We start from the raw sequence: 23,636 nt of genomic DNA on the forward strand, positions 1-23,636 counted from the left end.
AGACCAGGGAACGAATCCTGAGATATTTATAAATATTTCTATAATTTGGGGATAAAATGGAACTTTTGTTATATGCTGCCTCTGATGTTAAGAGGTTTAACTTTTTCAATGTGATGTACATCATCATATCGTTATGTTACTTTTAATTTGATATCTATTCTTCAGAGTGCAGTGTTACCCCGATGAATTCAGGTTCATCTAGAGTTTGAATGTGACTGCACCTTAAAAATGGCCCAAGATGCACCTGACTACAACAGAAAAACCTTCAGGTGGTGAATAACAGTGCACGTTTGAGGCAGTGCAATGAAACCTCTGCAGGTAACCTCGCTGTATTAAATGTTAACCTGCACAGCGTTGTGGTGTGTTCTCTGACAGGTGTGTGTGATCTGTGGTCGACCCACATGTCAGGGTTGTGTGTCATGATGAAGCACCTTGTTTGAAGCCATCTCGCTGACAGAGTGTCGTGTTTTCAGCGTCTCCAGCTGTTCCAGACACCAGTCCAGCTCATCCAGAGTCTCTATGGCCAGCTGCTGGTGAGGCTCCTCTGCACCACATAAACACAGGGAGGCATTATGGGATGGATTCAGATGGTAGTTTGCATTCATATACTGTTAAAATATCTAAAAGATGTTTAAACTAGGACTCAAATTAACTTATTTACTACACCTTTGTTTCTCAATTCATGAATGCAATATACTAATATTTGATGTGTTTCTGGCCAATGTTGATTATGGCATATTGATCAATATATATTTGAATAGCAGTACCAACCTGCAAGGCTGGTCTTGCACATGGATGGTGGGTTGTTGCCTGAGGATCGCGTCCTGTAGACAGACACCATGCATTCAGCAAGTGAAAAGACAAACTGTATATCCAGCATGATTATATTTGTCAGCAGAGGACATTTGCTAATAACTTACTTGCTTGTTGGGCGATCTTGCTGGTCCGTTATAATGGAAAAGTTACCTCGGACTGTCCTCAGGCTGGCGAGGACCTACAGGACAGGAACAAGAGACTGAATGTACGAATTCATCAAATGTGGCGCACCTAGCATCATATATCTGTCATATAACAGAACCACAGGTGTCACCTCAGTGATAAACTTGAATACTTCTTCAAACGTCTTCACTTAATTGATCTGGCGCTACATCAAGTGCTGACAGACCCCTTGAAACCAGATACTGTAGCTTTCGTCCACTGCGCTGCACAGAGGCATTCCCCTGTCCCTGTCTGATGTGTCGACACTCCCCCATGTCACGTCTGTCACTCCATTTGCAGCCAAACACTGACTCAGCGCCGAGAGGGAGATCACAAGAGTATCCAGTGTGCGACCCCTGTGTGGGCGAGTCCTTCCAGCCAGCATGCAAATTTAAACAGCATGATCAAGCAGATTCGCGACTAATTCGACTGTGTAAAGTGAGCAAAAGTGTGACGCACGTCCCACGCAAGAGCCGGGCAACAGCAGCAGGATGCCTGGTCCTGTCGCCGGGCCAACACAACGCTATAGGCTTTTCCGGTGGAGTAGAATAGCCTGGTCTCGAACCATCTGGAGTTTTTATAAGACCTGCTTTCGTAAATGAACATAAATGTATTTTTATATGGCCACCTGGCAATTGGCAATTAGCTTCCAAATGCTGAATGGGAAAATACCAGAGGACTCACCTGTGCAAATGGTGTAACGATCATGTCTTCTGTGTGTCTGAAATAGAAAACAGGAGGAAAGGGTGTCAGACAAAGTCACGTAACACTGAGTAGATGACCAATCTACAAGCTCCTTCATTTCTATATTTCATCTGTGTTAGATAAAAAGAAAAACCATACTTAACTTCGTCATGACAAAATAAAGAGAAAGGAGGTATGACATCTACAACAACTGTTTTTTTTTATCAAACCAGTTATCTGTGCAGCCAGGCAGCTAGAGGACATTATTTAGTTTTCACATTTATTTGACATGTATCCTTGTTTGTTACTCCCTTCATCCTTATTCTATTAAAAACATAGCTGATAAAAAAAAACAAAAGTGAGTGCACTGCTTGGTCAGAAAACGGGGTATTAAGGTTTGTGATAGATGGATGAATACTCACAAAAAAAGAAAAAATACAGGGTGAGTTATTATACTTAGGTGGTTTTAAGAGTTACATGCAAAAACAAACCAAACGGGTGTTTTACAGGTGTCTAACAGGGGTCACGGGTGAGGTGCTTAATATTAAGTAATGTCAGAAGGGTGGGGGGAAATGGCCACAGAACCATCTACAGGGAATGCAGGAGGGGGCTTCAGGGGGACACAGTCAGTGTTTTTATCTATTTTGTTTAGTTTTGTCATGTTCTTCTCACCGAGTTGACAACCAGTTGACCTCCCAGTGCTTCAAGCTTTCCTCCCTTCAAACACAGATAGGTAAGAGTCGATGAGGACACCTGTGACTGCTTACGTTACAAACGTAAAGGTGTTTAGAGAATATGAATTTGAGGAGGGGGTTGATTGAGACAGAACGATCGACCACAAAGTTGCCTCCTTCTTTCCAACGTTTTGCAGTCGCAGTGGAGCAGAGTTAACATGCAAGCATTGTGTGATGGAGAAACAGAAGTAATTGTTGCTCTTACTGACACTGGATGTGACTACAAACATATCACACACATGCATGAGGCACGTTATAATGCTAGATGCCAAATGCTGGATGGAAAGATTTCATTTGTCACCATAGGCCATGTATTAAATGAGGCCTATGAGCTTGTAACACTGAAATACTGAGAAAAAAAAGGATCAAGGTTGATGATTGTCATTAATCCCTTTGTCAAGAATAGCTTGAAAACATCAGTGAACAAAGCTATAAACGCGTGAGCACGTCCTCTAAACTAATCTAAGACTAGTTTCAAATTAGCAAATTAAGTTGAGACCTAAACTTTTTGCCGCTGTGCATGATATGATACTTCACAAAGAAAATACATCCACTGTATCATGCACTTGTGTAACAGCTGAGTAGGAAAACTGACTTACAGATCACTGGCAGTGGAGGAGTTTCGGGAGGGACCTTTGGGTGAAAGGTCAAAATCGGAGTCGGAGCGGTAGAGGAAGGATTCCCTCCGCTGGCTGTGGGGAAAGTTGGCCTGTATAACCATCCCAGAGCCAGGGCTGGCCTGGGGGTCCAGGGGGCTACGGCCCACCGATAATCCATTTTCCACATCAAAACTGTGGAGGAAGAGAAATGGAGGAAATTCCATCAGGGTCGATGACAAAGTTGATCAGACAGAAACGTCAATAGTGTTATTAGAAATACACAGTTTGAGCTGTTATTGTGGTGTCCTCTTGACTAAATGAGTTGTCAGTAATGACTGTAGGGAATATGTGAAATAAATGGATCAATGATCATAGATCCATAAAGTTCCGATTTCAATTAACGATGGAAATGTGACTCTATAGATTGTCCAATGAACTACATAGCTGACAAGAAACCCCAGACTCCCATCCACTTATAGGAGACTATGGCTGCTCCAGTAACCATTAAACAGAGAGAAGGAATATAACAAACAATACTCCACATCTAAAAATAACACAAGCTCTCATCAGTGGGTAACACCATTCAGCCGTTTTTATCTTTTGAACAGGAAGTGGTGTAATTTGGAAGGAAGAACAACCATTATAAAGCAGTAAAGACCACAATAAGAGCTAAAAATTACAAATTTACGCGAGCAGCAGAAAGGCTTTTACTGTGGGAAATATGCGGGAAGGCACTTATCAAACCTGATCTGATATATCCCACAAAATAGACCAAAATCAGCACTGTATTCAAATGTGTCAAACAATAGGTGACAAGAGAAGGAAACAGCAAAATGAATATGAAACCACAATGAAAGGGTGTTGAAAGTCTGAGACAGCGAATGGTTTCTAATTCTGATGACTTGATGTGGGTCTCTGTGCTGTGTCTGCACGATCATTAGAATTACTACCTGAAGTGAAAACTAACACATCTTCATGAACTACATGACGTGCACTTCATTAGAGGTGAAATGTTTGTGTTTGTGTGTATGTGTGTGTGTGTGTGGTGGACTGGGGACTTGACGTGGGGGGTCATGTGAGTGTGAGAGTCTAAAAATAGCCGGGCGCTCAGGTGAGAGGGGGTTCCTCTGGATCAAACACCATCCGACGATGGAGAAAAACACCAAATAAAGGCAGAGAGAGAGAGAGAGAGAGAGAGTTAGAGGGAAAGAGGCTCCTCTTCCCAGTGTTGGCACGTGTCTTCCTTGATCTACATCTCAATTTTCCCACACTGACATCAGAGCCCGGAGACACTCTGTCAGCCTCGAGCTGCGTTAGGCCACACCTCTGCTTTTCTAAAGAGTCTGAGGTATTCCAGAGGAGAAATCCACGCCTTGGCAAAACAGCCGTGAGCAGAATGTGAAGGATTTTCGACACACACATACACACATAAAATATTGTTTCAATAAATACAGCACGGGGAACGCTATTCAAAAATAGAGAGCTCTGAAACCCAGGGCAGAAGTGACAGCTGGAGACGTAGATGATAAGGAAATAATAAAACATTATTACACAAGTCCATCACAAAGAACCAGACGACACAGCTCTAAATACACTGTGCAGCTGTGTAAGGTTGTATATTACACTTTAGTCTAAACACAACACAACAGAATTCACCTCCATCAGTGCAACGTTTTGTGCTGATCTATGAAATAGTGGTGGATTGATCAATTACTGCAATCCTTGGAGCCAGTCCAGTGACAGCATTAGCTTTACATACATGCATAGCACAAACGATTGCGGTGAAAAAATACATCTCTCTACGAGGCTTTCACATAAGGAGTGCACCAGCTTCAGCATGAAAACAAACCGTTCATTCCTCCTTCGTGCTAGGGATGCTGCGTGAGGGCAAGACGTTGCTGTGTTACAGGCTGTTACATAACCAGCAGCCAAACAGAAGTCCCCATCCCTCCTTTCATGTGACTGATTCAGACACACTGGCTGCACTATACATAGCCAAGGAGACGAGTCAGAGGGAAGGGGCGTGGAGAACTGTGGGGGGAGTGAGGGCACGTCCGAGGTAAAATGGGGCAAAGAGAGACAGAGCGTAAACAAAATTTCAGGAAGAGTACAACGTGTTCTGAGACACATCCATCAGGGGGTTCGGGGGTCCTAACTGCAAACTGTATGATTTTGTGGTGTCAGTTTGTAGTGTGCACACCTGCAAATGTGTATTTCTACATAGTAAAATGGTGAAGTTGCGTGTGTAAGTGCATCACACCAGTGCCACATGCAACAATACACACCTGTAACGCGTGCATTTTGATCATTGCACGCCCATGATCCCTGCCCAGTTACTACAAGGACACACACAGCTCGGAGCCCTCACACACTCCTCACACTTTCTCTCCCCCCTGTCGACCCTAATGATGCTGCACCTCTGGCTGCCGCTGCGTGCTCTGACCATAAACTCGTTTTCTATTTTTGTCTCTGCACCACGCTTCTGTCTCCGTGCAGCTAATTTTAGCTCCCTCGTGCATGGGGGGAATAGACCGAAAGAGGCAGCGATGCAGCTAAAAATAGACCTTCAGGTGGAACACAGAGCAGCCCTCCCTCCCCTGCCTTCTCCCTCTGCATCACAGAGCAGCAGATTCTTCCCCCCATTCATGAATATTTATGGAGACGTTTCTATTTGAAGGAGACGCCGAGCTATAATTAGACCACAGATCAAAATATAGCCCACGTCTTTCCCTCGCTGCTATTTCTCTCTCTCTCTCTCTCTCTCGCTCAGCTGAGTTCAGCGCAGGGTAGCGAACACTGAGTCCCGACTTACTCACGACATTGGACTAATTATCTTTTACTTGCACACACTCAGGCACGATGATATTGTATTTTTGGATCAATATATCTGCCTCACATGATTCTCGCTGGCACAATCGCAGTGCTCTCCCTTTGGGTTTAAATGAATCAGACTCTAATGGATAATAAACACGGTAGCATGAGACCTAGGAGTAGTTGTTGCCAAGGTTACAACTGATGGGGATCCAAATAAGCAGCACATTGAAACAAGGATTCGGGAAAACAAATAGTGAAAATGTCTGTGTCAGAGAGTTTTGTTGTTATTGGTGTAATGCATTGTGTTTACATTCCAGTATATAAATGTTATATAATCTTTACATTATATTGTGTACCAACTGCATCTAGTCACAAGAGTGTTGAAAATAAAGTTTAATATGGATTTTCATTCTTATAGTGACAAAACTTATATTTACTATTAACTTAATACATTTTAGATGCAAACTGAATAGCAGTGGCAGTATCTATTCAATGCAGGGGAATAATGGCATGGTTCCAATGCCTTTTAACATCTCCATTGAACACAGGCTTTAAGCACACAATTTACAGAACGTATACTAAATGTGTCAACTGAGGCATTTTGTGATTCTGAGAGGTCAGAGGTCAGCGTTCAGGCTTAGCGTGCATGTCGCCCGGACAGGAAACTCCCACAGTAGCTCTGTGGCTGTTTGGACGGTCAGTCTTCAAAAACGCCTCCATTGTCTTTGTGTCTTTCACATGGGAGCCACTCACACCCACCCACCTCTTCTCTCCTTTCCTAACACCCTCCCTCCTTCTCTCCCTCCCTCATGCTTTTTCCCACAAATCACACAAACAAAAAAGAACAAAACAGAATTTGTTTTTTAAAAATAACCCTGTCGAGTGGGAGGGTGTTGTTTGACAATACACCAGATACAATTGTTGATGACTGATGGCTGATGTGTGTGAGTTGTTGCTGTCTGGAGAACTGAATTAAACCTGTTCATTCAACCTGAGGAGAGGGACCCTCTACTGGGCTTCAGGGGTATTGCAAGAGCTGAGCATCCTGGATATCCCACTGTGGACAATGGAAGTATGTAAGTTGCAGAGATAACACAGTTAGGAGAGTTAGAACATTTGTCACAATAAAGTATTCAATAAATAATTATTTGCTTCAAATTTCATAAATGTCTAATAGTAAAGAGAACATGTTTTGTTTATTTTACCCAGAGTGCCATACTATATACATTTTTTTATTATTATTCTTTATGTCTTTTTCTTATTATTGCTGTTTTCTATTTCAAGCAGCTGTTTTGGGAATTTACCCTTTATTTTCTAATATTTTTCCGATAAATCATTTAATATCCTATCCAAATATAATATCATAGAAAAGTCAAAAATAAATAGAATTTACAAAAAACAAAGTGGTGTATTTGAAATATTTTTTTATAGACTATGAACAATTCAATAACCTTTATCCAACCCTCCAACCGCTTTAAGGTAGAAAACTTTCTGATCAGTGAGAAAAGATTAAAAGATGCAAAAAAGCTGTACAAAGATGTAATAAAACAAGCAAGCAGAAACAAAGGCCATCTCTTTAGTATTGGATGTGGCTTATTGCTTAGTGCTGAATTCACACTGGAATTCATTCAAATCCGCTTCATGCACACGAACAGAGGCACATACACACACACTGTATACACACACACACACACACCTAATGACTTTCTCTTCTCTAAAGACCAAACTGGAGCCAACAATCTTGGGCATCATAAAAACTTTTTCCCAAAAAAATAACAAAATAAAAAATAAAAGCATAAAGACAGAGGTGTGTTACGGCATGTGTTATTTAAGTGGCTGGCTATTAAGAAGCGTGATTGATGGCAAACCTGTCAGTGGCCGTGATACTCGACACCCTGCCTGCGTCACAGCCTGTCACGGCGACGTCAATACCATCTGGGGAGCATTAAAATACAGGAGCTACGGGGCAGCACGAGAGCGAGCGAGCGAGGCAGCGAGAGAGGAGATAGGCCTGTAAACCAGGGCAGGCTGTCATCTGAACCTTCATTCATCATCCCCCCAGCCTTTACTGTGACACAACCAGAGGTAGAATTGGTTACACCAGAGCCGACTGGCAGGACCGGTTCAGCCATTTATTCAGGAGATATGCAGAACATTTACTACATTTAACACAGATCTCAGGTCGTGACCCCTGAGAGTATCGTGTTCCCTTTGATAATGAGTCTATAGGAACAAGCAAAAGAAAAGCTGCGAGGCACAAGTGTCAAACTCAAACTTGGTTTTCCTGCTGTGGTTGAAACTTTTATGATCTAGGCTGCATGTATCTGCGCTGCATCCGCACATGACTCATGAAAGATGCTCTGGAGCGAACAGGGATTAGCTTTGACCTGATGAGAGCACAGAGGTCACACCAGCAGCTCAGCACACACAACACAAACAACAATGAATGGACCACAGAGGCGGTCAGTGTGGTCAGAGATTTTAAAGTATTCACTTGGGAGAATTTTCTAATTCACTGCGACATTTTCAGTCTCAGTTACTTCTCATCCCGACAGTGTGTGTGCTGCAATAAAAGTTGTGTGGTTGTGTTTTGCTGCGGACCCTCGCAAACAGGGGGGAACCACCCTGTTTGTCTGTGTTGTTCTTCCTCTCCCGGCAAACTTGACGGTGATGGTGTGTTTCACTGATTAGCTTTAATCTTTGTTAAACTGTGCATTCATGTGCTACTCAGAAGGTCAAATTTTCTGGATGATTAAGATGTCATTCCGACTTTGGTTTGTTCATGTGATTTGAGGTTGGAATGTGTAAAAAACCTGAGGCTGTGAACAAAATATGTTGTATTTATGCTTTTGGAGCTTTAAAACAACACTCAGACACTACAATTGCATAATAAGAAAGGTTTGTTGTCAGGTGTGCGATGAACATGCAGTTTACAAGTGACAAACAATTCTAAAAGTTCACATTAAAAGCAATTTGTTTAGAGCTGATTGTAACATTATGTTAATTTGTTAATAAGTGATGACGAAAAAAATTGTCGACTAATGGACCAAATGTTTTGCCAATTTTCCGAGATGTTCCAGTTTGAGTTTGCGTTCACATGAAATTTCGGAGTGAGGAACAAATTTTTCCGATTAATCTGTCACTACGTGAACGCAAGAATAATTTCCTAGCTGGGTTTCAAACAACTGCACCTAAAGCAAATATTTATGTTTCTAAAAGACTTCAAACTTCCTTTTACAGGATTCGTGGTGTAACTCTTGTCAGAGCAGCAGCGTGCTGAAAACATGAGATCTGGCTCTTGCCCCTCCCTGTTTGTGCCCTTCTCTCTGTTACTGACTAATCCCCCTTGTTAAAAAACATGGAGGAGACGACTGCACGCTGCATTTATTCTGCAGATCGGACTCAAAGCAACCAACGAACCGAGTCAGACAGAATTTAAAAGTAGATCTTAGCTGCAATTATTTCAGAAATGACTCATGAAAAGCAACAATAACCTGTCAGACATTGCATCATTTAACATCCAACTAAAATGATAGCTAAGTATAGACATTATGCAACTGTGATATAAATGTATGCTCATTGTTCACAATCGAGCAATGAAAATGTTTTTTTAAAAGAAAGTGAGGCAACGGAGCTGACGCAACAGAAAGGCAGGAACACTGAATCAGGTCACTGACCTTTACGTAAGCCACGTAAAACAGACAATGTTTTAGGTTTGTATGGAGGTGGTGATGTGACAAGGACTCCACTGTTTCTCTGTTGACAGTTTGGGGACAGGAAGTGTTTGACATAAGTGCACAGAAACGTTTCATTTTTAATGAAGTATATGATCAAATATTTAAAAAACTATTCATTCCTAAAAAGATTGAATGTGTCAAATTAAAGGGCGTCATTTACACCGACAATGTTGTTAGCCTAAATCCACACACACATTCACAGAAACACACGCACACACACATATGAAAGAATGCAGTCTGTGTTATCCTCCAGGATCTAGAAAAGCAGCCGACATAACAGTAAAGTGTGAGGAAGAAGAACTGGAGGGAAAGGGAAAATGAGCAGTAGGTCTGAGGGTGAGGAGACACATGAACAGAGGAGGGAGAAGAGGAGGGAGAAAGAGTGAGAAAAGTTCAGAACCTGAGTCTATTATAGAGTTGTAACATTATCAGTTACCACAGATATTAGTGGTAAAGGTGAGACATCACACATCATGTGGATTTGTCACGACAGCATAACACAACTTGTTTTTCAAATTTTATCGAGAATATATTAGCAAAAAAAGTCATATTAAATGTGAAATGAATTATTAAAACTATTACTAGAGAGTACATTCAATTTCCAATATGAATGTGTGTAGTTGTGTCGTATGATGCAGTGTTTTTACTGAGAGATGACAGATTATGAAAGCTAGTGAGAGCTATCTTATCCACAATTAGATATATTACTAATGGCTTGATTCACTTACTTTAATATATGACTTGGTTGTGATTGTAAGAAATGTTCCTCCATCAAAAAGTTTTAAAGCAGTTTCAACCCGAGTGTGTACCGTCACTACAATTATTAGTGATTTCATTCTAACCTACAGTATTGGTCAAAATGACCAAAGTAGAGTTTTGCTTAAAAATGACATGACAAAAACTTGTAAAACACTTTTAAATACATATTTCTTAAATAAATATGGACTTGAATTTACACATATCAAACATTTTAAAACTGTTGATAAAGATTTTGTCTTCGTGACAAAGATCTCTTGCAACAAGAAGTTTTGAAGCAAAGTAAAGGAGGAGGATATTTTAAAAACTTTTAAGTAACGGTCACTCTCGTGTTCTCCTGTAGTTCATATGTTTGTGTTTAAATGCAAGTGAAGCAACGTACTGTAAACTGTAAAACTTGCTCTCTTTCTTCTATAAAGCGTAAAGTATCTTGACAGTGAAGAACTGTCTGGATGTCAGAGGGAAATAAAAAGCCATAACTTTCTTTTAGCTCGTGAACACACACACACATCACACACAGACACACACACACACACACACACACACACACACACACACACACACACACACACACACACACACACACACACATATAATTGCACAATTACTCTGTCATTCTATGAAAAATATTGCTGTGTGCGAATCTGGAAAGCTCATCACTGGACAGTACATTTATGTGGTTTAGAGGAGCATTAGGTCCATAACGCCTGTCACACTGCGAACACTCAGCCATGACTTCAGTCTGAGTGAGTGAAGGTTACAAATGAACCAGCAACAGACATTGAGTTTGAGTGTTCGTGCATGAATCTCATCCCACATGAGTACAGTAAACCGTATGTGCATCGTTGCTCGTGAGGCCTATAACCCGACACGTGAGGCAGACAAATGAATGTCCATGAGGATCCCTGCAGGCCAGACCTCCATTAGAAGACACTGATGATTTAAGAAAATGCCTGGGAAACACTTTTAGACACATTTATTACTTCAAAATGTCTTTTGGCTGCAACGCCTCTTCTCCTACGCCAGGACCAGTGAGAGTTATGCCGCAGGGCAATGGGAAGACTTAATAATTTTTGCAAATTAGGAGATTCATGTAGTGGGACTGAAAGCTCAGATTAATTTGTCAAGGCCGCATTGACCTGGCAAATTTAGAAAGCGACTGACCTCTGGCACAAGCACACTTCATTTATCTCAAAGAAGACACTTTATTTACACAATTTGATCTGAATCACCAGAATCAAAAGCAAAAAGCTGCCTGGTAGAATTGTGGCATCTAGAATATCAAGAATGAATCCAACTTTCACACTTTTAGAATGTTGATAAATTGGGAAAGATAAAGCTTTCACTTCTCCTCTCCCCTCCTCCCAGGTTAAACTGACAGGGGAGAGCATTGGGTTTCTAGGAATACACTTAATAAAGCTCAACCCTGAGCTCACTCACATGCGTCCTGCCAAAACCGTCTGGGTAAGACTTATAGCTCATATTAAATAACACTGTGCATGAATCATTCTCTCTCACCCCCAAACACGCAACAAAGCTCATGCTTGTATTTGCTGTCAGTTGTTCATTTTGAAATAATCTTTTAGGATTCTTTTTACATCCCTTTCCTGGCTTTAGCAACATGTGTAATGCTCTGTGTCAGTGCCACTTCATTTTATACTTGGCCCGCTGCAGACAGCTCTGAGGAAAATTACATCAGCGGCCATGAGGGCCCACAGGAGACTGTAAATGGTGAGAGCCGAGGAGAGGAGTAACCTCACTCAAATCAATAGAGGTAATTAATCGGCATTCAATTTTCAATGTGACGTCAGAAAACTGATCTGTTACAAAGAAAATAAGTATAACTCCATCCAAGACTGAATTATTGATTTAAAATGATGCTAATACTTATTGTCAAGTTCAAATATTATACTGAAATACTAAATGTGGTCTTATCTGAAAAAAAGAGCTTTGAGCTAATGCTAACAGTAGCATGCTATTTAACAATGCTAACATGTTGCATGTTTAACAGGTTTCATGGTTACCGTGTAGCTAGGCATGTTAGCATGCTACTACTTACTTATTAACACTAAGCAGAAAGTAGAGACTGGTGGAAATGTGAGTCACTTTGCCGGTACAGTATATATTCATGAACCAGGGCTCTAGATAAACTTAAATGTGACCTACTGGTATTTAATACAAAGTCATGATGGTGCAAAATAAAAGTTGGGGAAACACCAGTCATTAGGATTCATCCTATGATGAATGTCTGTAATAAGTGTCATAGAAATCCAATCAACAGTTGAGATATTTTTGTCTGAACCAAAATGGTGAGCTGAGAGATTGATGTTGTCGTCATCCAATGAGCGACGCCGCTGATATAAAAAAGTTTTATTATGTTGTTCTTAGCTGGCAAATACAGCTACATTAAATGTGCCAGGCGGCTTTCCTAGCCTAAAGCCAATTTTAGGTTCATAAAATTGAAATCAAAGGATAAATGAATGCAGCATAACACACTGCAGCAAATAAGCTGCAACTGGCCCAGGAATTCGGACAGAATCCCCTTATCTGTCTTCTTTAAGGAAAAGCAGGTGTTACCTTTACAGCTGAAAGTTGAAAGGAGAAAACAATAACCGCCACTGGGCATAAAGAACGATCACTTCTCACAAGCAGTATGAGATGCATCCAGAGCAGAGGTTTCAATTTGTATGGTACTTGTTGTGCTCAGATACTCATAAAAGTTTGCATACCCTTGCCAGATGTCCATCTAAGGAGAAAAGGCCTGTGTTGTCTGGCTGTTGCCTTTGTGATTAACCGAGCAGCACAGAGACGGTTTGATGTCTGATGTCCAAAGCTTCCGATCTATATCCTTCCTCGACCCGTCGGTTCATCTTGTCAGCTTTTTCTCATGCCTATGTGAGGATGCACTAAAGTATAAACATATTTCATAGATACAAAAAAGAGCTCTCTCTGACATCAGCTCTCTGGATACCACTTTGACTATAGCAGCATTGCGTTATACTTTATATGGATTGATCGATGCCTGGCACAAGCGGCAAAGGGATCAGCAAAGTGGGTACTTTTCCAAGGAGCAAGTAAAGCAAGGATGCAGAAGCCTGACAATTTACGATTTACACCAGTCAATACCTTTATCTAATGATTTTATCTCTTTCTTGAATATGTTATTAATAGTTTCCCCAAATATACACTGGCAAGGTCATTTACACCCTGTAACCCATCCAGACTTTACTCTTTTGGTCACCAATTTGCCTCAAAACGACACCTTCCCTGCTCCCTGTCTCCCTCCCTGTCTGTGACTTGCAAGGCCTTTACAAACACCATTGCCATTAATAATATAATCCAGCAGGCAGAGGATTTCTAGACATGGCGGGTGTTAACAAAGCAGTTGTGCATGAAGTAATTGTCTAACATCTTGATCCTTACCCCTCAAGTTCCAGCTACAGAGGAGAGCTTTGCTTGTTTAAGAGCAGAAGTCAATTACATTTCTTGGCATGGGTCTTGAGGGGAATTAAATTGAAAGGACAACTGCCCTTTAAAAGCCCCATGCTTACAAATGGTCTGCATTACATCTGATAAACAAGGATCCTGCCTGAGAAAGAGAGCATAATGTAAACAGGACTTTATCACAGAGTCCTCCCTCGCCGCCTCCCCACTGGCATTAAGGATTATGTGCGAAGTTACTTATGTTGGACTTTTCCTGTGAGAACATTTGTGTCGGGAGCAGCAGCATCAGGGCTACACGGCAGAAACTTCCATGAGAAAGACCAGATTTCTCACGCACTGATGTGCAGGATGTGCTAACTGTCCGCAATCGCACGCATTCAAGACTATTGTTTTTAGTATTGAGAATGTATGGATGTGGTTGCTTCACATTTTTGGGACTGAATGTCAAGTGCAGGACAATGATCTACGGCTGCTGTTAAGACTTTACAGCCGCTGATTATAGCCACATTAAAAATTTAACAATTAAATTAAAACACATGAGTGATCAGTTTCTCAATTCACTTCTTTATCCAACATGTATGATTTTCTCTTGACTGTTGTTTGTCCAATGTGTAAGGTGACATTTAGTTTACCCTTCGAAAATAATTAAAGCATCTTGTATCGTAGTGTATCATATCTTGCTTTATTAATTTTATTATTAATTATTTTAAATCATATTTCAGTTTGATTATATGATTCTGCAAAGTGTTGTCTAAACTGTACTGCCTTTGAAAGAGTTTTACAGCTGCTTTTCTGTCTCCCACACAGGTTTAAAATTATACTTCTGTATAGATTGTTTCCTCATTGTCAAGTATTGGATTAGTACAACTATAGCCATGACCTTGTGTTCTAAATTGCAGTATTAATTCAGAGATTCACATTCCAATGGCAGATACAATCATTTAAAAGGATCCAAATGCTTTTGCTCTTACACAGTTTCATTATATTATTGACTCTTGTTAACAGCCCTGATACGGATCGTCAAGTTTGTTTAATTAATCATTAGTATATTTTTCCTTTTAAAGTCCCCTCCCTGGACCAGCGCCTAGTCTTACAAAAAAAGAAGTGTTCGAGAGGAAACATGATAAGAAATATTTTGGGAGTTGGAGATATGAACAAAAACTGATAAGGGCCACAAGAATGTTTTTGTAAATATTGCAGCTGATAAACGACAGTATGCAGTCCAAAGATTTCAGATAACTCATTGTCAGAGATGTTCATATTCTCTCAAATATTTTTTTTTAACACGGGGAGCCAGATAAACTGTTCCATATTGTTTAAGTTTATACTGATTCAAGAAGTTGTCACTGATGCAGCACACGTCATTTCTGTAAAAAAAAAAAAAAACTGTCAGTAAGAGTTTGATCTGTGATGTGCTACACACTGGAGGTACAGTGTGTGTGGTGTGTGTGTGTGTGTGTGTGTGTGTGTGTGTGTGTGTGTGTGTGTGAGAGAGAGAGATGAAAGGAGACACTGACACAAAAACAAAAGCACTGAGTTAGAGTAAATGAGGAAGCGCTTCATTACCGCCTGCGTTTCTGTATGATGTCAATGGGCCTGTTGACAGCGCACGGAGATCCCCATATGTTCCCACTTCGCCCAGTGACACTCCGCTCCACGGAGAAACAGAACCCACAGCTCGGTGGCACACTCATGTTCCTGCAGCCTACTCTCTGTGACGCTGCCTCACCCGCCTCCTCTTCGGGGCTGATCCTCTTCTCCCCCTCTCAGGGTTCCTCTCTCGGCTCCTCTCAGGGTTCCTCTCAGCTCGTGGCCCCTCTCATCCCTGTGAGACCCGGCCCGCTCCCTCGTCTCCCTCGTCTCTCTCTCTCTCTCTCTCTCGGGCTGTCCGGCTCTCCACGGCTCCCCGGGACTTCTCATTACCCCTGGCAGGACTGGACGCCCCCCGCTCTAGGACCAGTGGCTCCAGTGAGACATGCCACTGACAGCTGGTGGTGGTCGGGGTCCTTCTCGATGGGTGTGTGTTGGTCTCTGGGCACCTGGTGCGAGCTGCTCACTCCCTCCTGCCTTGAAGAAGCTTCTCATCCCTCCCTGCAGAGCTCTATGGACCGGTCCCCCTTTTGCAGCTCGTCTCTGCTGTGGGTCTAAATGTGGCGCACCACTGCTGCCCTCTCCATTTCTCTCTCTCTCTCTCTCTCTCGCTCTCTCTCTCTCTCTCTCTCTCTCTCTCTCTCTCTCTCTCTCTCTCTCTCTCTCTCTCTCTCTCTCCTCCTCTCCCCCTCTACCTTTAGTCACAGAGCAAAGAGAGAGACCTCTCCTCTCTCTCTCTCTCTGTCTCTCTCTCTCTCTCTCTGTCTCTCTCTCTCTCTCTCCTCCTCTCCCCTCTCTACCTTTCATCACACAGCAGACAGAGACCTTTCCTCTCTCCTGGGCAAACTTGCTCTTCTGCTTCAGTCTTTCACAGTAGCCCCCCCACCATGTCTGCGTGCGTTCTGTTCGTGTGTCCGAGCGCGTCACAGACAGTGCATAGAACGTGTACGTGGTGTGTGCACGCGTGTGTGTAGGCATGTGATCGTGGTGTGTGTGTGTGTGTGTGCGTGTGCGCGTCACACAAAAGGGGGAACAAGTTTCAGAGTGAGGTCAGAGCTGAGAAAGGGGGCGTGGTCAGAGCAGACTTGGTCACTGCCTTCTCCAAATGTTTGAACCATTTTAACCCCTTCCTCTTCTCTCTCTCTCTCTCTCTCTCACACACGCACACGCACGCACACACGCGCGCGCACGCACACACACACACACACACACACAGAGCTCTGATACTATCGCAGGACTGCACTCTCTCTTTGTACACAGTGCCATTATCCTTTCCAGATGGAGTGTGTGCGTGTGTGTGTGTGTGTCAAGTATGTCTTGTCTATGTTAGGTAAAGAGATTGATGACAGGATGAGTATGATACGGTATTATAGTAAGTAGCTCTTGGGACAGCTTGCATGTGCAAACACACATGTGCGCACACACACACAAATGCAAATACACGGACACACACTTATTTGTATACAGTATGTTCTTACACACAGGCTTAGGCACCAGCGTGCAAGGTCACAAGTGGCCTGGGGAAGTGTATTTTTAAATACCTGAAATGAGAAAAGTAAATACGAAACCTTCTGTATGCTTCATGTGAAACCTTGAGCAGCAGAATGCGCCAGGAGCCATGAATCTACAGGATATATTCCCGGAGATAGAATAAGTCCTACCATGGATTAGTGTTCCGCAGAGAACAAGTTTTCATATATTCATATTTCATTAAAATTAGACATATGTGAGAAAAATACCTCTTTGAGTCCTGAGGGGGGAGTGATATAATAGTGAAATATTTAATTAGCACTGACCACTATGTGCGTATAGGATTGAATGATAACAAATCTATTTTGACTTATTAAATGTTCTCTAAATTGTAAACACCACAACTAGGCCTGTCATTGAAGCTTCAGATCTCTCCTGGTGTTTATGGTGCTGTAATGAGATGGATTAGCCGTATTTAAAGAGTTCATCTGTGTTTTGTTTTAGTCTTTTAACCTCAAATATAAGGGAACTACAATGGTACCCAGTATAGTGCATACCATTGCCAAGGCCCAACAGTCCCCTTCTTAAACAACATCCAGATTTTTTATTTGATCTGTAACAAATTGCACACACTCATCAATATCGGTCACAGGAACATGTATGATTGTTTTCATCAAGATCCATGAATGATTCTCGGACAAATCAACGAGAATGTTGTAAAAGGCCCTTCTCTCACAAAAAGTAAAGGGTTCTTCCGTGGGTTGTTCTCCACCCATCCACGAAATGTCATGAAATCTGTTTAGTAGTTTTATTGTGATCCTGATAACTAACAAACAAATCAACCAACAGACAGGGTTTCACAATCGTTAGCACGTCTGGCTAACTTGCTTACTAACTACTAGTAACTAAGTATTGCTTCCAAGGCAGGGAGCAACAAACTACATTACTTTATTGGGTTACACATAACACTATGCACACGTTAGCAACAAGCATATACACTGTTTAGTATTTCCCCAGCAGAAGACGTTCCGCTCTTCATTGTATTTGGAGAGTTTTACACTTCAGCAACTCCAGCCAAGGTTACACAAGATAGCGTTAAATTACACATCAGTTTGCCCTTATTGTGTAACACTAAGTGAAAACATACTGTTAAAAATATGAACATGTACGTAAGCTGGCGGCAAAACAGAGTAATGCAAGAATGAAATGACAGTCTGATATTCTTTTTCATATAATAACACAAGGGCTGACTAGCTCCACTCTGCAACACAAGAACAATGTTGTCTTTCACGTCCTACACGAGTATCATCATGAGGATTTAAACTCTGGGACATGAAGCTTATCTTGGACATCTTATATAATCAAGTTCATACTCAAGATCCTTTTAAAGAACTGCCATTAATAAAAAGGCAGCAGGAAACTTGAGACGGCTTTTTTAACCAACTCGTGGAGCTAATATAAGCTTAATATAGCGTGCTAGCTACAGCTGATATGTACTGTACGTGCCTTGCGAGTACAGAAAGATTGACAGGCGTGTTGGGGCTGGACAAACGATCAATCGCCATCCAGCTTGCGCTTACGCACAGAAAACATCTCCAAAAATGGACTTGAACCCAACCTACATGCGGCCCGACACGGTTCAATTAAACTGGCAAATCAATCAATGGCATCACTTCATCACCATGGAATTCACGAACATCAGGCAGAGAGACAACAACAGACAAAGAACAGAATAGAAAAAGTATGAACATATACACAGACGAGGCTCAACAGGTATCTTGAATACTAAAAAGGCCCCTTTCATTATGTGAAAGCCTTGTTACTACTGATGTGAAGCAGTATTTTCATGGTGCTATTTCTTACTTTTATATTTATGTTGGTTGCAACACACAGGAAGCTCACAACTGTGGTGTATTCTCTATAAAACGATTTGATTTGATATTATCCTTTACTATTATACAAAGGTTCTGTGTCTGCAGTGGTCAAGAAAAAAAAACTGCCATGTAAGGAAATCTGAAGAGGTGCACATGCACAAAAAACAGAACCACAAACTGAACAGACCCACAACACTGCTTGTATTATAGTTTTTCTGGAGCCCGAGTTAAGCAGCAACGGATTATAAATCCAATCACATGACTACATGACTTAAATGGTAGCTACTTGGGTTTAGCAGGATTGACTGTGCCGGATCAGAATCAAGATCCGGCTCCTCTTGGGTTGATTAAGAGACGCCACAAGTGAAACCTGATAGACTTAATACTTTCACTTTGTTTAGTTTTCCAAACTTTAGTTCACGCTTATCTTTTGTGAATACACACAGTACAAACACTGGCCTGTAATCTGACTTTGGATATGTAAAACTGGAGAGTTTATCTCCAGTGGGAATAACAGCGACCTGCACGTTTGACACATTTCCATGACAGGAAAATTGTTTGCATGTGCAGTTAGAGGAATAACATGTTTCAAGTGAAGTACTCCTTGTTATCTAGAGTGAACATGCATACACACACACTCGTGCACACACACACACACACACACACACACACATGTAGGTTGGCGGGAACACAGAGGCTCTCCCAGTGTTTCATCTATCTGCGTCAGTGTGGTGGAAGAGAGCGGATGTCTGAGGAAAGACAGACATGAAACATTTGCTTCTGCTCAGTATCTTCACATCTCATCTTCAGACAGACGTGTTCCGAGATGCTGGACGCCAGGTGGATGTGGTGATCTCTTACAACTCATGAAATAGGGAGGCATCATAAATTCTGGCTGACCCCCAAGTTGTGGGTCTAATAGTCCATTATTTGCGAAGGGGCCTCATGACATCATGTGTTGGCTACACAGAGGCATGGTAAGCATTCCTGTATAACGAGCTGTTTTGAAGTCAGCAAGGAGCGCTGTTTGCCAGGATTGCCGCCCGTCAGTGGACACACCGTCTGTTTGTGGTTTGTTTTGTAAAGCGAGTTGACACTGATTAATCTCCACTGTCATATTGTCCACGGCCAACTGGTGACGTTAGAATCAAAACACAAGAACATTTACATTGGAATAAAACACTCCAGCAGCATAATGAGGAGGGAATGAGACTTGGTTCAAAAAAACGTTGGTTGGATTTATATTAAAGTATTTGACAGGGAAACGAGAGGATTAGCTGCGCTCATGTGGGTTAATGAAGAAAGAACATTCACCAACTTTTTGTCGGTCAAAGTTCTGTCACTTTGTGTTTCTTCTATTTCGAAAATTCGTGGAACAGCGTGATAATGATGAGACTGCAATATTTTCAATGTTCCCTTATTTTAAAAAAAAAATGTAACTTTGCTTACTTAAAGCTACTGATAAACTGAGGTATTTAAGATACTGATAAATTAAACCCACGTTGATTATAATCTAGTAGAGCCAAAAACTTCTACACAAAGGTCACAATCACTTTGCCAAATCATCAATTAAAAAAGGAGGCTGGGATATCATCAAGTTAGTGAATAACACAAGAATGTCCAAAAAAAAGCATGTCAATCAATCACAACTAAAATGTGAATTTAGATCATCAAAATCTTTGTCTAACACAAAACCACTTAAATAAGAGTTTTCCCTGAGTGATGGTCGATTATTTAACTGATAATTAACATGAATTTCTCCTGAACACTTGTTCTCACAACTGTTAGTCATACAGTAAATATTTTATGACGTGTGTATTAACTAAAAGTGTTTCAATGGAATAAAGCTTGTTCAGCCTGGATGTGTTTGCTTGTGTCTGAAAAGCAACAGAGTGCAGATGGAAGTGTCCTCTGCTACTGATATTGAAATATTAAATAAAACAGAACTGCATAAATCCTCAACATGCAGTTGTTAACACTGTGTGATGCTCTCCTCATATTATGCCAGCACGGACTTTCTCTGCAGCCACATGATAAATACAAACAAATACTATTTCATTCACAAGCGTGAATACAAGAGCATGGGAAAACTTTGGTAGAAACTTGCCTTTAATACATCGAAACCTAACATATAACATTCTTCTAAATTCAGCCTGTTTGTGGTCTTAAAAAAACTCTGGGATCTCCTCTAGAATTAGAAATAACTGTCTGTTTGAATCACTCTGGACTAAACAATGTGAGTTTGTATAAAGAGACAGAGCGCTGGGCACAGCAAAGTTCAAGGGTTTAAATAAGCAGCGGCAGAAGAGAAGGATACACAAACACAGAAATATAACACACACAGCATATTCACATGAGCAGGGCTGTCCATAATCGCAGCTCTAGTTTCAACATCTTTAACAGAATTTCCAGGAATGACAAATTCCCCAAAGCACCTTTCCCTAAATCAACAAAAACAAACGCATTGTGTAAATTGCAGCAATGTTCAACACAACAATGCAAAGTATCCACATCGGAAATAGGAGAAGAATAGGCTTCCAGCATTATACCCGCACAGCAAGGCACTTATTTCAGACTAAAACAATGTCTTGGAGAAACAAACGTTGTCTTTAATACTGAGTCTACGTCACAAAGCAGCAGCACCAGGTGTCAGCATGTGGCTGCTGCTGCTACCAGCCTTTGTTTAACTGAGTCAGTGATGTCCAACCTCATGTTACAGCACGTACTGTAGTGAAGTCTATCAGTGTGTCGCCTCATGATTCATGAGGCCGCCATCTGCTCGCATGACGGTGAGGTTTTGGGTCCCCGCTGACTTGGGGATTGCACGGATGACAGACTTGTGGGCACACGTGCAAAATGCAGCCACACTCATGCACACACATACACACACTCAACCACACACAGTGTCTTGTTTCAGTGACTTCGGAGGACCTTACCATTGGCTAAAATTAATTTCCTGAAGACTCACTCTAACCTTAACACACACACACACACACACACACACACACACACACACACACACACACACACACACACACACACACACACACACACACACACACACACACACACACACACACACCTATTAAACAATTTAGTTAGATGGCTGCCAAGGATGTTTGTGTATGTTTATATATTTTTGTTACATCTTCAGGACCTTTGTAATATTAACACTGACCTTGACAGTACTCTCCATGGGCATCAAAGCCTGCTACTAATAAGGCTAAACTTAATTTCTGTGGTCTTGGAATAGTTTAAGGGTAAGTTATGAATTGTGGTTAGGTTAAGGTTCGATGAATTGGTCATGGTTAAGGTTAGATCAGGTAAAAAATGCAGCAATCTGTATGAGTGCTACGAGGGCCACAGGCACTCAAGGAAAAGCATATGAAATACCTTGAAATTATGCTTTATAAAGCAAAATCTGGACAGTTACAAGGTTCAAATCTGGGGAGTGGAAAAATGGTAAAAAAAAACGTTGAAGTTTATATGTACGACTCAGGAGGGGCAGAGGAGCATCGATTTTTATCAAATTTGCAGTCTCCCCGTAAAAATGGGCTAAAGTTTGGGTTAGGCTGTCATTTTATTTCATATAGTGAAAGTAACAAATATCATCTATGTTGGCTGTGTAATATTATCATTTTGTTTGTACTTAATTTCACACATTCAATCTCGACAAATAAGCTCGTTGGAAGAAAGACGTTAAATCTTGTGCTTCTGCTCAGTATCTTCACATCTCATCATAAGACAGCTGTGCTGTGAGGATTGGGAACCTCGAGGTTGGGATGATCTGGAGTTTCCAGTTTCACAAAATAAAATGATTATCTACCAAATCAACACATTGTGTTTTTTTCCCTCATGTCTAACTAGTGCTTAGTCAACAGGTCTCAGCTCTATGATCATTTTGTCTCTGAGCATAAACTTAGTCAGGTGCTCCCTCTAGTGGTCACAATGGACAGTCGTCCTCATACTACTGCATGGCAGCGCTAACAACAAGCACTGATGTTTGAAATAGAACAGGGGTTTTCATCATTTTTATATAACTTTAAACAATCTATGTTAATCAATGGTTAAAACTTTAAATGTATCATTCTAGCATGTATCAATATGTCAGGCTTCCTTATAAAATATAAAACCTACCGCTTTACCATAGTCTTGTGATAATGTATATTTTGATTTGGAGCCATATATGAAATATAATTGAACTGAAGTACATCTGATCAGACCTTTCAGACCAAACAACATCTTCTTTGAGGCCACATCATCTGCAAGGACTAATAACTTCAGCAGCAGCAGCAGCCTATCTGCTCTGTTCAGTTTCCACAATAATCATAAATAATCAATTAAAACGTTCACTTCCTCTTCATTTAATATCTTTCTGCTTCTTGCCACAGTCCCTGTGAACTTTGGATAAAGGAGAGACACTTTTTCACACAGTGAAGCCGTTCATGTTCGTGAGTTTCAGCAGCGTTAGTGCTGTGCTGTGTTGTGCTGTGCTGTTGTTGCTGCCAGCCTCAGGAATCGATGAGGCTCTGGAGGCGATTGGGGAAATCAGTCATGCTGAAAATATGGAGTACAGCAGTGACGCACACAGCAGCCAGCCCGCCACAGCCACACAGGCCCTATTGACTAATCTGGGTGTGTGTTTGGGGAGGGGGTGGTGGCAGCTATATTAGGACCTCTGACATTGACACTGTTGCCCTTTGGTGAGATGGCCTCACTTGACACTTTTTTTTGGTTAAAGATTGGTGAAGATGTTAACTGCTCTTTTTATTTTGTACATCCTGAAACCTTCTCAAGTTTGTTTTGGTCTTATCATCTTACATGTGAACTGTGGAAAGTTGTTAATTATCTTATAGTTGACAATATTTATATTTATAGATGTTAGTCTCATTATATTTGGTGATGAAGAAGATGATGCATTTCTCCTTATTAACCTAATGTTTAGTTCTTGTAAAT

At 41.3% G+C, this 23,636-nt stretch overlaps 1 protein-coding gene across 1 annotated transcript in view; it reads right to left on the minus strand.

Moving 5' to 3' along the window:
* pde4ca (phosphodiesterase 4C, cAMP-specific a) overlaps nt 1-23,636 on the minus strand; it is a 36,836-nt gene that overhangs the window by 3,954 nt on the left and 9,246 nt on the right. The window contains exons 2-7 of the mRNA XM_061084433.1: nt 2,996-3,187; nt 2,335-2,379; nt 1,663-1,699; nt 921-994; nt 772-824; nt 432-544 (exon numbers count right to left, since the gene is read on the minus strand). Of these exons, the coding sequence (XP_060940416.1) occupies nt 432-544; nt 772-824; nt 921-994; nt 1,663-1,699; nt 2,335-2,379; nt 2,996-3,187 (514 nt within the window). The remainder of the gene's footprint in view (nt 1-431; nt 545-771; nt 825-920; nt 995-1,662; nt 1,700-2,334; nt 2,380-2,995; nt 3,188-23,636) is intronic.

The sequence above is a fragment of the Limanda limanda genome, chromosome 13, assembly GCF_963576545.1.
Source record: "Limanda limanda chromosome 13, fLimLim1.1, whole genome shotgun sequence".
In the NCBI taxonomy this organism is placed as follows: domain Eukaryota; kingdom Metazoa; phylum Chordata; class Actinopteri; order Pleuronectiformes; family Pleuronectidae; genus Limanda; species Limanda limanda.